The sequence below is a fragment of the Lepidochelys kempii genome, chromosome 8, assembly GCF_965140285.1.
Source record: "Lepidochelys kempii isolate rLepKem1 chromosome 8, rLepKem1.hap1, whole genome shotgun sequence".
In the NCBI taxonomy this organism is placed as follows: domain Eukaryota; kingdom Metazoa; phylum Chordata; order Testudines; family Cheloniidae; genus Lepidochelys; species Lepidochelys kempii.
This window is the reverse complement of record NC_136387.1, coordinates 94,219,017-94,233,896: the sequence shown is the minus strand read 5'-3', so window position 1 is coordinate 94,233,896 and position 14,880 is coordinate 94,219,017. Positions and strand designations below refer to the sequence as shown.

At 43.4% G+C, this 14,880-nt stretch overlaps 1 protein-coding gene across 2 annotated transcripts in view; it reads right to left on the bottom strand.

Moving 5' to 3' along the window:
- PLPP3 (phospholipid phosphatase 3) overlaps nt 1–14,880 on the bottom strand; it is a 64,300-nt gene that overhangs the window by 7,006 nt on the left and 42,414 nt on the right. The window contains exons 3-5 of one of the 2 annotated variants that reach the window (XM_073357588.2): nt 14,179–14,459; nt 13,200–13,257; nt 2,170–2,346 (exon numbers count right to left, since the gene is read on the bottom strand). In XM_073357588.2, coding sequence (XP_073213689.1) covers nt 2,170–2,346; nt 13,200–13,257; nt 14,179–14,459 — 516 coding nt within the window. The remainder of the gene's footprint in view (nt 1–2,169; nt 2,347–13,199; nt 13,258–14,178; nt 14,460–14,880) is intronic. The other variant, XM_073357589.2, reaches the window with a different exon arrangement.

The following is a 14,880-nucleotide window of genomic DNA, read 5'->3' as shown; positions in this document are numbered from 1 at the left end:
CACCAGATTTGCAACTTGTCACTAGACAGGAAATGTACGAATGTCTGTCCCTAGCATCTGGACCTCTATTGTCTTTCAGAACCCACTACTTAGATCAATATCGTGTTTCATCCTTTTATCATGTTGTTGTGCATATTCTTTTCCCCCTCTACTTGTGACAAAGCTTTAAAAAAGTGTCAAGAAGAAGAATATGTGGCTTAGGAAATGCACACATAAAAAACCAGTCTGACTACATACATGGTTAGTATCTAGACATTAAGCCACATGATGTCATATGAAGCACCTGAACTGAGAAAACCTGCTTCACTGTTCCAAAGGTTGCCCAAGACCTTTTTGCTCCAAGAGCTTTCAACAATGAGGTGTTGTTTCTTTAATTGGCTGCTAAGGGTATTAAAAGGTTTCCAAGGCTTTGAGGAATACCGTGAGATTTGAACAAAAGATAGATATGAACCATAATGATTTTGCTCCTGCTATGCATAAAAGAGGCAAATTTAAGAAGGAAAGTCACACACAGTAGTGGTCTATGTGGAAGACTTTCATCAGTTAACCCTTTGGCACTGGCATTTAGGATTTGCTGACACTAAGCCATAATGGTGCATTGGCACTTGGCAATGGCAAAACCCAACTCCCACAGCCAAACGGGTTAATCATTTTTTAAACAATTAGATTACAGCGTTTGTTTGGGTTTTTGCTCAGGTTTAGCATTTTATCACTAAGTGGAAAATGCACAAGCAACCTATTTTCCACTCCTGAAAATCTCGAGTGAACTTTATTTCTTGCCTCAAGGTTTACTTTACTTCCAGATCAAGCAAAATAAAAAGTGTGTAACCTTTTGAAAACTTGGTTTTAGGAGTTTCTAAAGCCACATAATTACTTTAGTCCCCAGTCCCTTTGTTTCTAAACAAGATAACTACACTGAAAACAATCACGTCATTACACGGAGCCAGCGCCTCCCATTCTGCCTACATTAAACGTTTACATGTGTCACTTTGAGTTAAAGGACTGTGCAATCAGGTCACTCTTTGGAAAGTAAATTGCATGAGAACAAGCCAGGCAGTGGCAGACAAGCAATCATGGCTTTTGTAAACCATTTTCTCACAAACCTTTTTGCCACATAAAAAAACAAAACAAAAAACAACTACAATCAAAAGAACAAACCCAAGATCCACATTCCCAGGCAGGGAATTTTTTTGGTTTAACTCTGAAGGGAACATATATGTTCCCCACCTCCAAGACAGTCTTCTGGGATCTTTGATTCTGTATAGATCCTCTGCAGAGGTTTGAAAAGCAACATAGTTTGCATCAACAAAGGAGTGTTTAACCTTTAAGGAAAAACTGCCACCACTGTTTGCATATTAGCCTCCCTAAGCTGCACTCATAATGTGCTTGGATTGGAGAGGGCCACTGATAATTGAATCCTTGCTAATCAGCGAACACACTGACCCTAATGCTGACAGGGCAGACCAGAACTCAGCTGCTTCACTTAAGATGCTGTGTGGGTTTTACATAACTAGGGTTTCAGATGAGATTCTTTACGTTTTACATATGAGACTCATTTACAGATGAGACTCTCTACATATGGACTTTGATCCTGCAAATCCTTGGCTGGTGCATTTGTCAGTGTCATTACTCAGTAGTGCCAAGTAGGGGGATGCACTATGTGTAGCTGTCCTCATTGCAAAGCATTGCCAAGTGCCCGCATGCCTGCTCCCTTATTTGCAAGGGCTCGGGGGTGGAGAACGTGCACAGCTGAGGACACAGGAGCTTAACAGCCATACTCCTGCTAATGACGCTCTCTGCTCTTAAGCCTCAGAGCAGCTGCTGCACAGGAGTAACCAGGTGGCATTGCAGCAGTTCTCTGATGCAGGATTGAGTCCTCTTTGTCTCACGTCTCACAGCACTCCCTACCTGCTCTGGGCAACATCCATGCCCCCAACAAAGACAGATTTTTAGAGAGTCATTTGGTTTATGCTGCATCTTCTACCCTGCAACCCACTTGAGAGAGCCATCCACCATGTAAATGTTAACTCTCAACAGCCCCAGCTGCCCTAAAGTGGCTGGATTCCCTAACATGGTCAATAGCCTCTCTCACAGGTTATGCCCCACCAGCATCTCCAGAGTTACCAGGATTGCCCTGTCATTAGTGCAATAGTAAGAGATGGCACTCACTATGCAGTAAGCCACCAGGGCTCCTTGTGCAAATCCTGCCAGCACATCTGTAGGGTGATGCTTGTGGTCAGATACACGGGACAATCCTGTGTAAAATGCCATCATGATCAGGGTAAACTGCAGCAGGGGACGTAGCAGACGGGCTCCTCTCCATGTGAATCTGGCCTGCAGATATAACTAAGGATTGAAAAGAAAAACAAAGGGGAGCATTAATTTTACACCTCGGTCACAGTGTGTGCAGCAACGTAGAACAAATGCACCAGCTAGCTGTGGAAATGGAGCGGAGGAATGTCATTCTGCCCTTGGATGCATGCAGCTGGCTGCCACTGGATACAGCAGGAATTTCATGCATGTATCCAAGGGAAGAACTTGGTCCGTAGTGTGTTATGGTGGAAGGGGCGGGGGGGGGGGATGTTAAAGGAGATGAATTACTTCAGATAACAAAAGCTGCCCAGAGAGGGGTGCCTGAGGTAGTCGTCATGGCAGCAGAACGGGTGGTATTCTAATCCAGTGGTGAGCGGCAAGGGGAGCTGGATTTCTGGGGGCTCAGGCTGGAGCTTGGACTGTGAGCCAACCCCCACCCCTAGGCTTCAGAGCCTGAGCTCCAGCCCAAGCTGCAATGTCTACCTAGCTATGGAGTGGGGGCAGGGCCTGTGGCAGAGTCAGGGGTTGAGCAGTGAGCACCCCCTGGCCCTTTGGAAAGTTGGCGCCTATACCAGGAGCCGCATATTAACTTCCAAAGAGACACATCTGGCTCTGGAGCCACAGGTTGGCCACCCCTGATGTAGACGGACCCTCCGAGAAAGCGGTCCACACCACTGAGCGTTTCCAATTCCAGTTCATTGTGCATTGACAAGCCTGCTGAAGGTAACAGAGAATTGTTGTTTTTATCCAACGTTTGCCAAGCAGAGCAATGAGAGTTCACATTAACACTATTGCTTCTATTTAGCCAGACCCAAAATTAGGCTTGGCAGAATTCAATTTTTATTTTATTTTTATAATTTCAGCAGATCATATTGATGTTTATTTTTAAGCATTTTTTCCAATTTTATCTATTTAAATGTTCAGTTATGCAAAATTATGGGATTTAAGCATCTTTTTCTGTGATCAATTTATATTTTCACAACTGTGGGAAATTTGGCATGGAGGTGTCAGACAATAATTATTTAATGGCAGTGTAGAGATTCAAAAAATTAAAGCTTTACAGCCATTAAAACATAAAGTGCCAGCAGCACGTGTTAAAATATACAAAGCAAATATCCTTATGTCAAACGCTGGTAAGTTCTCACTTTCTTTCTTTGCCTATCTGTCAATTTCAATGATCATCAATGGAAATATTTTTTGTCAGTTTGTGTGAATAACCCTGAACTTGACATTTACCAACATTTACCAATAAAAAGCTAATCTGAGAGGGAGGCAAGCTGTTTATCTAAATGCAGGAACTCTTCCACAAGAAAAAGCTGGTGGTAACTATGCACATATCCATCTCCTTCAATCTGTGCAAACAGGATAATTATTAATGGACAAACAAAGAGCCAGCCCTGCTCCAGAATAACTGACGTGTTACAGTGGGGTGCACTCACTACTCACACAAGCAGACCTTATGTTGTGGCTATTCATATCAAGAAAGACCCTCTCTTTGCCAGATTGAGCCCTGATCCTTCAACATACAGAATTCTACAGTGCCTTTGTGTCACTCAAAATATAGAGAGGGGTGTGTGTAGTGGGGGGTGGGGGGCAATGTTACTTTTACTTACAAGGGGAAACAAAAGGACTTGACCTGAAGTGAAGAAGTTGAAGTGACGTCAAATGGGTATTGTCCCCCCTACAGTTATCTTGAGCTTTTTTCCGTTGCAAACGGTGGGCACAACCTACTTCCCAGGTTCCTGTGGGAACTGGGGAAACCAAACGGGAAGAGACGACAGGAAAACTGGAACCTTCTGTCTACAAATCAAAGTTGCCTGAGGCTGATCACCCCACAAGGCAGAGCCAAGAGGAGCAGTGCCCTCCCAGAAAGTGCTCCCTTCCTGTGCATGAGTGAGGAAGTGGAGACGGGTGGGGTGGGGTGGGGAGGGCTGGATGGGGGAGATGTGGGAAGGATGTAGGTCAGGAAGTCATAGCACTGTCGGGGGTATGTGGGTGCCTGGGGAGGGGACAGGAGCAGCAGCTTCTTCATTAACACTTGCAAGACAGAATACAAAACCCCCCTAATGTCTAGAATTGTAGCCCAGCTAAACATCCTACACAGCTCTGTACTCCTTACCAATGAAATAGAAAATATAGCCAGTAGCCACATGGAAAAAAAATGGTGATTGAGTAAGGTTTTTAGGTCAGCTGCTCTGCTGGCAGAATGGTGTAAAGTGGCCTTTGTGTAAATGAGAATCAAGCCCATGGATATTTCCATAGCATCCCAAAAAACACCGCAACACTGTGCAAAGGCAAACCTGGAAAGCCGTACTAAATGGTTTAATACGTTGTGTCTGTTTCACAAACCTTTTATTTGCCCCATTTGGAAAAAGTATGCAGAATAACGTTAAAATGATCTGAAGAAGCATTTGCATGAATCTAGCAGATGCTTCATATTATCCAAATTGATAGCCAATTAGGATTGAACAGAGCAGTACCAAAGCAGCTCAGTGTTGGCCAAAGCACATTACAGAGTCTATGGAATACAGCAACATATATGCTAGTAAATTCACTCCCACACATTTGTACTTCAGTTTTTAATAATAATTTATACGCTACGGAAAGAATTAGTTAATCATAAAAATGCTTTATAAACACACTGCATCTCTCATCCAGAAGGATTTAAAAGCACTGCTCAAAGTACACGCACTTCAGATACTGCTAAAATGCAGTCATCACGGAAGTGGAAGACTTAAGCTGTTTAATAGCACAGTGCAACACTACATAGCAATTTAAAACTATGTAACGCTGGGCACTTCTTTATTCACAGAACCAGTACCTTCCACGTGTTTCATTAACAGTGAACTGGCTTCTGACTGTTTTTCAAATGTCTATGTGCTCAATCTGGGCCAAATTCTGATACCCTTGGTCATACTGAGTAGTCCTTTACTCCTTAAGAAATCAGTCAATGAGAACTAATTGTAGAGATAAGATACTGTAGAACAGGATTTAAGGGGCTCACAATCTGCTCCTTTATCATTCAAATGCACTTTCTTGAAGTTTTTATACAGTGTTGTCCCTTTAAAAGTCTATATTTTGGGATCAAGGGTGGTGGTTTTTAAAGCAGCTGAGGGATGTCAACTAAATTTTCATTGCCACTGATGTTCAGATGCAAGATTGCAGCCTCTGCCTCATTCCGATACAAGCATGGACCCTGTATACAGCATTACACTTTACACACAGTGCTGCTCAGCTTTGCTAGAAGAACTCAAGAGCTAATTTCATGCATAAAGCTTTATGCAGTGTTCATTCCAATTCCTTAAGAAAGAGGTTTCAAATGTTTGATATGCAACAATAATGCATATATCCCCTTCTGTATACCGTTTTGAATTACTTCCCTGTCCTCTCCTCATTGCAGCCCAAAGGCTTTGACTAAAGAGTTCAGAGTAGAGAAAGCAAGAATTTAATTTTAAAATGACCAATTAAAAACGAGCATTGATTTAAATAGAACATAAGCTCAACAGTGACAAACTCAAGAGGGGTAAAACAAGAAAAAATGGCTTCAAAATGTACAAGTGCAACTGTTTGTGTGCCCACCTTTCCAAAAACAAATGTCCTAATTATGCCACACATCAGGTATTGCATGCACACAGTTCAGACTTGCACATGTCCTTCTGTAAATATGGGACAAGAGCAATGCATGCCTGTATTAGGTGATTAAGACTTCTAGGTGCCCAAGTTGCATGCACTTCAACACACCGTCAAACTGTGGAACTCCTTGCTAGGTGATGTTGTGAAGGCCAAAAATAAAACAGGGTTCAGAAAAGAACTAGATAACTTCATGTACGATAGGTCCATCAATGGCTATTAGCCAGGATGATCAATGATGCAATCCCATGCTCTGAGTGTCCCTAGCCTCTGTTTGCCAAAAACTGGGAGTGGATGACAGGGGATGGATCACTTGGTGATTGCCTGTTCTATTCATTCCCTGTGAGGCACCTGGCATTGGCCACCGTCAGAAGACAGGCTACTGGGCTAGACTGGACCAGTATGGCCAGTCTTATGTTCTTATGCACATACACCTGATTTTGGATATTCAAAAAACATGCAAGTACAATAGGGAGGACAGTCCAAAAATCAGAGCACTAGCCTGGGACTTGGGGGACCCCGATTCAATTCTTTGCTCTGCCACAGACATCCTGTGTGACCAGGGGCAAGTCACTTAGCCTCTCTGTGCCTCAGTTCCACCTCTGTGAAATGGGGATAATTGCACTTTCTTACCTCAAAGGGGGTTGTGAGGATAAATACACAGAAAACTGTACCTAAAACATAACATTTCCAGGCATGAATTTAGGAGGCTGGACTGAGGCTATATTGAAACTGTAGTCCTCGGTGTGTGTGTGAAATACATATCATATGGGAAGAAAAGAAAAGCAAATCAGAGAGCTAAAGGGAAAACAGAAAGCATCAGAATCTCCTGGCACAGAAAAATCAGTGGTATAATGAAAGGCAGGAAACCCCCAGCAGCTTCTCTACTAATCTTTTTCAGAGCAGACTGTAAGCTATTTGCAAGTGGCTTCTGCTAAATGTGTAAATGCTGCCATGCAGGAGAAGTCTAGCTGGGGGTAAGATAATAATGTAAAATATGTTACTCCCACTGCAGCCCACTGTGTAGCATTAAAAGAAAGTAACATACAATGATTAAAAGGAGCAGGCCTAACAAAAGGCAAGAGGGAAGGGAGGATGAAGTGACCTGCAATAATATGTAGTAGTAGCTATTTAGAGAGCCGAGAAGTTACCACAGAACCAAGATGGCTTTAGGAGCAATACATAGCTTTTCTCCTGCCAGGGAACTTCCACTGATGTCAGGGAGAACAGAGTGTGGTCAGCAAGTGAGCCTAAGCAAACAAACAGTTTATGTCCATCTGTAGGATTACAAGTCAGGAGCAGGCAGGGAGAGAAGAATATATACACTTTATCTTTATGCTTTGGAGGCGTTTACTGAGGAAGGTGCTGAGTAAGTAACTTGGCTGTCAAACAGAACTCCCATCTCACTGCATCCATATCACATGGCTGCATTCAGCCAGATCTAGGAAATTTGTCATTTTCTTTCCTAAGATTTCGCTCTGAGCATTGGCAGGGCCTTATCATGTTTCCCTGACTGGACTCTTTACGCTTGACCTGAAGTTATCTTCCATGTAAACCTCTCTCCATCCCCCCGCCTTCCCCCCCCCCCGCCCTTTGAAGAGGGCACAAATCCTGGAATGCTTATTTGGGCAAAACTCTCTAAGCCAAATTCATCCCTGGCGAAGTCCACTAGACTGACAGGATGCAGTTAGCTGACTGATTGTGAACTGCAGGATTAGAAGCACAAAAGACCTCATAGGAGCAAAAGCACGTTTGCATTTTCTTCCTTTTGTCGACTGTATAATCTGAAATTTAATTGCAGATCGTTATCTAGGGGTCACATTTTGGCCCTGATCCCATCAAAACCCCAAAATTATCAGCTAAGTAGAACTTGAACCCAGCACTTGTTTTTCTTAAATGACTCCAGAACGCCCCTTGAGCTTGCATCTGCATGCCACTAAACTCACACCATTCTTGGACCAGAGACAGTATTCCATGACCCAGCTCTCCCCACTAAGCCACAAGCAAAGAACAATGCTAAAGGACTGCAATGAGTCAGTTAATCTAAGGTGACATGATAACAGCAAACCTAAGTAATAACCGCTGGCATCTCAGTTCTCATGAGGGAATGAGGATCACTGGAATACAAATAACTCTGATAGTTGTGAGGTTATTAGGAAGATTCTGTTACCATGCGGCATTGAATTGCAAGTTGATAACTAATGTTTCTCCTTAATTATGCTCATTGACAGATGGGAAAAAATTCGCTGCTATTCTTGCTTTCAAAGAACAGAGAAAAGAACTCTGAGTAAAAGTTTGATTCCCAGCACAAAGCTGAAGCTTTATGCAGGGCTTGAGGAATAGAATTCTTCCTTCAGCCCAGAGCCAGGGCATTAGGGCATCAACATAGCTAGTCCAAAGATGTTACTTCACGTTAATGATCGCCCTAGAATCCACCAGCTTCCCCCTTCCTCCCCACTGCGCTTAGCTCTATGACCCACGTGGGCTGAAAAGTCCTATTGTACAGGCCATCTGCATCCTCGTAGTTCAACATCCTTATGGGCCTTATCTGACCTTCCGCCTTGTCTTCACTCGGGGGAGAAAAAAAGGTGTGTTCTTAACTCAAGTTAACTACCAGGAATCAGATCAGGCAGTTTGCAGATCAGACAGTTTGTAGTTTTCACATTAGCAGGTTGAGATAAACGCCAGGTTTCCCTATAGTCTTTAACTTGACCTGCTAAGTCCTGTGAAAACTACAAACCTCCTTGTCTTCAGTAGGGTTTTACCTTGAATGAAGAACACATCCTATCCTCTCCCCCCCCCAACATCCTACAAACAGGATTACCAGAGAGTCATTTCCCTTTGTAAATTGTTATACAAAGCAGGTGACGTTAATTGCATGTTTCTGAGGACCAGAAAATGATACAAAATATAGCCCTGAATCTGTGTTTCAAATTGAGCCCCAAGCACTTTCTGTGTGTATTAAATGTCTTCCTGGAGTCACTTCCATAAGGATTTGGAATATAGAATCCCCTCTGGTATTTAGTATTTATTCTTGTTTCACTAATGGGGGCAAATAGTAACAAAACTCTTGGCACCATTTGGATATTTTATCGGTCCAGTTCCTAGTGGATAAATGTTCTCACTGGGGGGTGGGGAGCCACTACAATTTACACTAGTTGACAGCATCACCAGGGAAACCAAGGACTGTCCCATCTTCTCATCCCCAGGGCTACACTCTCCAGGTCAAAGTTGGAGCACTTGGGTTGGGCACTGTGGGGGAATCTTGCAATACTATTTCTACTCTGGATCATTTCTGTGGATAAATGACAGGCTGGGGCTATCAGTCAGGCACCCTTCAGGAATGCTAAATCCACCCCATATTTGGACACCACAAAATCTGGACATTTTCTAAAAGTGTCTGACAGTTTTTGGTAGTGTTTCCCCACACAAGTACATATTTCCCAGTGAGTTTGAATTCTCCATCTAGGCTCTCATGGCCAGAGATCTGGCTAATGAATGGCACAGACCTGTTGAAAAGAAAGGTTTGCATGAACAATATATATCTTTATTGAGGATTTTGCACATCAGTGAATTATTTTAGATACCCACACACTCACAAACACAACATCTCAATGGTTTCCTGGGGCTGATCATTTAATGAGATACTTGCTGAAGGTGAGATTCTACATTGTTCACTAAGCCCCCATTAATTTGTCCAAGCATGTCTTTAAAAAAAGGACCTGGTGACTAATGACCCCCAATCTGCAGGAGATGCCTGAAAAAATTCAGCCAGTTCCCTGGTCCACAGGCCCCTGCCAAGCCCCCCATCACATGAGCCCTCAGCAGTGCAGCAGCCAAACTTTTGCTAAGCAGCTTCTCAGGAATTGGAGAGCAAATGATTTGTTTACATCAAGATAATGGGGTCCATCAAACTTACTGACACCAAGACATATTAGAAGCATGCAGAAATAGTGCTTGGAAGTGATTTATCTGTGTTTCAAACCAGTCTTACAAAGCTCCTCTCACCCAAACAACTGGGAAGGAGAGAGGGTTTTTTAACACCCACTAATACAATATCATTAGTTTTTCTATCATTATCAGCTTTTCACTACAATGGATTTTGTGCTGGGGTGGTATATTTTCATTATGCTTTTGGTAGCAGAAAATACAAAGGAGAAGACTCTTGCACGGAGTGGCAGGAAGGTGTGGAATGACAAAGAGAAAGCCACTACTGGACAAGGAGAGGGACTGGCTTCCTGACATCAGACACTCACTATACACAACTATGTCTCCGTTTGTTTCTTTTTCCCGCCCCCCCTTCAATTTCCATCAAACCCATTAGCATAATTTTTGCCCCAGCTCTATGAGCACAATTGAACAGATAGCCTGACAGTGCCTGCTACCAATCCTAGCTCAGTATTTCAAGCCTTAAAAACCTCTGGGAATTCTGGGCCAGTAATCCTCTATCCAGAGGAATAAATGGAACCAATCCAATGTCACAGGTCAGATTGTTATATCCCAGCCAAGGAGCAGAGGTCGGTGCCTTCCAGACTGCAGTCTTGGAGGACATAGGCTCTACTGGTCAAAAGCCAGCTTCCACACTGTTTTGTTTTCAGTCTCTAGTGGGTTGGAGGAGAGAGGCAGACACTGCAGAGTGCTGACAGCCGAAGTACTTCCATATGAGGACGATGGGAAGGGCAAGGGCAGGGACGAGAAATCAGAGCTTGATTACTGTTGGAGTGCCATGGCCGCAATCTCATTCTCTCTCTGATATATCACTGCTAGCAGCTGCAACCGGGGCCCTGTCCCACAATGTACTTCCCAGTAGATTCAGATGAGCATGCTGCCCTTCTGGAGGAGTCTAGCACAAGACTCATGGGCTGTGACTATTCAGTTGTGCGCTCCCCCAAATACAGGGCAGTCATTAAAAGCCTTCTGTGGAGCTCGGAGAAAAATATATGGCAGGCACTGGGGCAAAGTGGTGAAAAATGGCAGGACCAAAAAAGCATTGTTCCTAACGTCCTGTGGGAGCATCTCCTGCAAGATGCCATCTCCAGGCCTGGCTCTGGCCTCTGCAGGGAACCCAGTGCATGGAGCATTTATATGGTCAGGCCCATCCTGCATACCTGAACGGTCAGTGTTCCCTTTTGTTTCTTAACTTGCTGTGTAACTGCTGGCCTCGCAGACAAAAACCTGGCAAAGTTTGTGAGAATAAAACAAACCGTGCAGTGCTTTTAACATAGGAGAGAGAAACTTGGAGGTCTTTCGTCAACTTCCATTGAAGCCAGTTGGGCAAAAATCCCGAGAGGTGCTGACCGGCATCTCTTGTTGTCGTTGAAGACACCCGGCACATCTTGGGAAAGGGGGGATTTGCCTGAGTCAGCACTTCAAGATTTGTCCCCATGTATTTTAATAAAGAAAGCAGCAGAACAGAGTCCTTATGGTTTAAGAGTGTGAGTTACTCCTTTGTGGTATCAGGATCAGCAGAGGCCTTGAAAAGGTAGTGGCAGAATCTAGCAAACAATAGGATCAAACACAGAAAGACAGCACCAGTCTCGCTTATTGTTCTGACAGAACCAGCCACCTGTTTAATTAAAGCTGCCAGTCCTCAATTTCCTGAAGCCAAGCCTGGAAGCCTATTAGAGATGACCTACTTGACTGCCTGCAGAACCTTATTTAATACTCATGTCAAGCAATGGCTCCAAGCACAGTTTGGAAAGTTTTGCAAATCAGCCATTAAGGGCTTAGATTTCTGTGAAACGTCACTGCGTGGTCTTTGGCACTGTGAATGATTCCCCTCCTCTCCTGACACGGCAAAGGAACTTTTAACCTGTTAACTTTAATTAAAACCGCTGCACTTTAGGGTATATAAATACAAATCACTCGTGATGGCGTGCTGGGGTCGGGGGGAGTTACTGTTTCATGGAAAACTGAAGTAGTGATTTTTGTTGATGGGTAAAACAAAACAGTCATTCAGAAACAGTGCAGAACTGTTGTCACAACCCTGGGTCTCTCTTTCTCTTATACACACAAACACAACATTAAACCCTATTTTGTTTGCGGATGGGGTGGGGTGGGAAATGTCCAATTCCTTTCACATCACATCTCCCCAGCCATTCACTGACAACGTTGTTTTAACGTCGCTGAGAGGAAATGGCGTGAATGTTTACAGAATAAATTTGAAATGTTTCAAGGAAAGAAAAAAGAAAATGAGGAAATAAATTAATGGAACCCCCCCGAACTGTCTAAAAAACCCAGTAATTAAATTACAGAAACTGCTTCCAGCCCGGGGGAGGGGGGTAAAAAAAAAATCTATGATTAAAAACCAGAAGAGAGCCATGGTAATTTATGTTTTCAGATGGCAAAGTAAAGGAGGGGTGGGGAAGTGCAGCTCGTGGATAAATAAAAGTTCATGTTTAATGTTTTCATAAGTACAGGGCTGTTTCTTTGGTTTCCAATCTAAGGTTACAGGAGATATGGGGGCCGCAAATCTTTGAAAGTATCCAAAAACCTTTTTCCTAATTACTTTTTACACAAATCACTGTCCAAATCTCCTTTCCCAAAAAGTTTACCATAGTTCCACCCATAATTGACCTGTGCTGGGTTGTTTCATGAGTGCTATCAAGCATGCCTCCAGCAGCTAAAGGCAGGAAGCACCTTGGCACACTGCTCTATTCAAGGGCAGAGTAGAGGAAGGGCAGAACCATTTTTCATTGACAGAGAAAAACAGACCAGCCCACAGTGTTAGATCAGACTGTGTGGGGAGGCCAGTTCACCTGCTTTGCTTTCAGATTTGGCCGCAAATGTAACATGGAAACCAGACTTTAACCTATAGGGGCAGCAGGTTAGGCTTATATATTCATCAAGTGCAGAGACCAGAGCAAGCTGCCTAATATAAATGTAAATAGAGCCCCTGTGCATTGATCTTAGGAGATGCAGCTTCCTTGTTTGGCTCACCCCAAACTCTTGTTGACTTCAGTGGGAATTTGAGCAAGGAATGCAGGACTGATCTGGGGACTTGGTAACAGTCTTGGTGCAGCCAAGGTCTGTGTAACCGGACAGAAATTTTAGGAGTCACAAGACCAAACAATGCTAAAAAGTTCAAGTATTTTTGAGTTTTTAATGGCAGTTTTTTATTCAGTCCCTGCAGTCTTCTGACGTAGTCAGAGCAACGTAATCAGCTGCCAAATTGCTACAAGTGGGAGTGAGCGTCCCATGTGGGGATGCTGAGGTGTGCAAACAGGTTTGACTCTCAAAAAATGGAGGGTACTCACCACCAAATAAAGCATGGTATAGAGCGAGAAGGAGGCGTGACCAGAGAAGAAGGATTTCCTGTAAGACAGAGAACACGTATGAACCAGCCATTGTAATATTAGATTGAACCTGCCTATGAATAATCAAGAGGCAAGACTGTGACCTGCCTCTTACAATAGGGGAATTAGGAGATGTAAGGTACACCCTTATTTTTTCAGTATGGGCTACCTGGCATTGTGTGTGGGGAAGCAACTTATCTGGGGCTGCTGCTCCCCCCACACCCAGTATGGTGGAGAGTGAGTGGATGAGGAGGGTATGTATCAAGCATTGGCTCCACCCCCATCCTGACACTCCAGCCAATGCAGCTGAGCATGGCAACATGATTAAGTAGACCAGTAGCAAATTATTTCCTCTACGGACCAAGAGGTGGAGAATCATGGGATTGCAGTTCCCTTCCTCGTCTGCTTTTGGGGCAGCTATGAACTGTTATATACTCAGCAGACTGGTAACTTACAAACCAGCCCAAGATATCTGGGAATTTAGGCAAACACCAATCAGGGGGCATTAAGTATAACTTGTAAAGTTCACCCAAAAAAATATCAAAATTAAATATCCAATGAACACGACATAAAGACTTTGAAAAAGACTTCCTGACGCTGTTTGTTGTCTTTACATAAAGGAAGGGCTGTTTTGCTGTGTAGATCCAAACCACTCACCTGTGATGTCAGCTCTTATGGTAAATTCCCACATTGAGTAAGCATTCATGAAACAATGTTGTGGGAGTTAATAGAAGGAAGGAGAAGTATTATTCAGCAGAGTTCAGTAACTCCTTAGGGAAATTGCCAGTCAATAGTGGTAGCTCAGTGGCAGTCTTCCCAGAGAAGGAAGTTTCCAAATGATCCACTGCTGGCAGAAGGGACCTGAGTTGTATTTTGTGGGACACCATTTTGGCAGAAACAACCGTTTTTCCCCCTATGTTGTCAAGGAAATGCCTCTCACCTGGCTTCCTGGACTCTGCTGTCATTTCCCCTACAGGTGTAGTTTTGAATGTAGCCTTTAGAGCAGTCGATTACTGAAAAGTCTGGATTACAAACTTCCAGGAAATGAGGTCGCAAGCGTCCGACAGACACTTTGGCAATGTCTGTGAAGGACTGGCTGATGGCACAGCCAAAGGCGAAACAGCCCACTTGTTTGTAGAGAGCCGCCACATATGGGTTCTGGATGAAGGACCGAGACTTCTCCTTTAAGTAGTGAATCCGGTAGAACTCCCCTGTTATAATCTGAGGGAGGAATTTTAAAAAATATATATAAATAAAAAACACATTTTGCATTAAGAGGTCACATCAGGTAAATGTGCAACCATACAGGATAATAAGATCTCGGAATAAAAGAGCATTTGTTAAGAAATAAACTACAGGGTCCTGCATTCAAGTCTTTCAGAATCCCATTAATTACTGTAGGCTTAAGGCCAGATGCATATTAACACTTCTTAGTGAGAGAATTTTTGTTTCAGACAGAAGGCGAGCATGTTTCTGAACGATACATATTTATCCGCAAATCCTGTCTTAGAAGCAGACTCAAGTTAAATAAATATTGATGGAATTCCAAGAACAACTTGCCCATCTGAAACCTATTAGATTCCATTATATCTCAGAATGCAACACGGGGTTAAAAAAAAATGCTTTTCTTTATTGCCGGGAG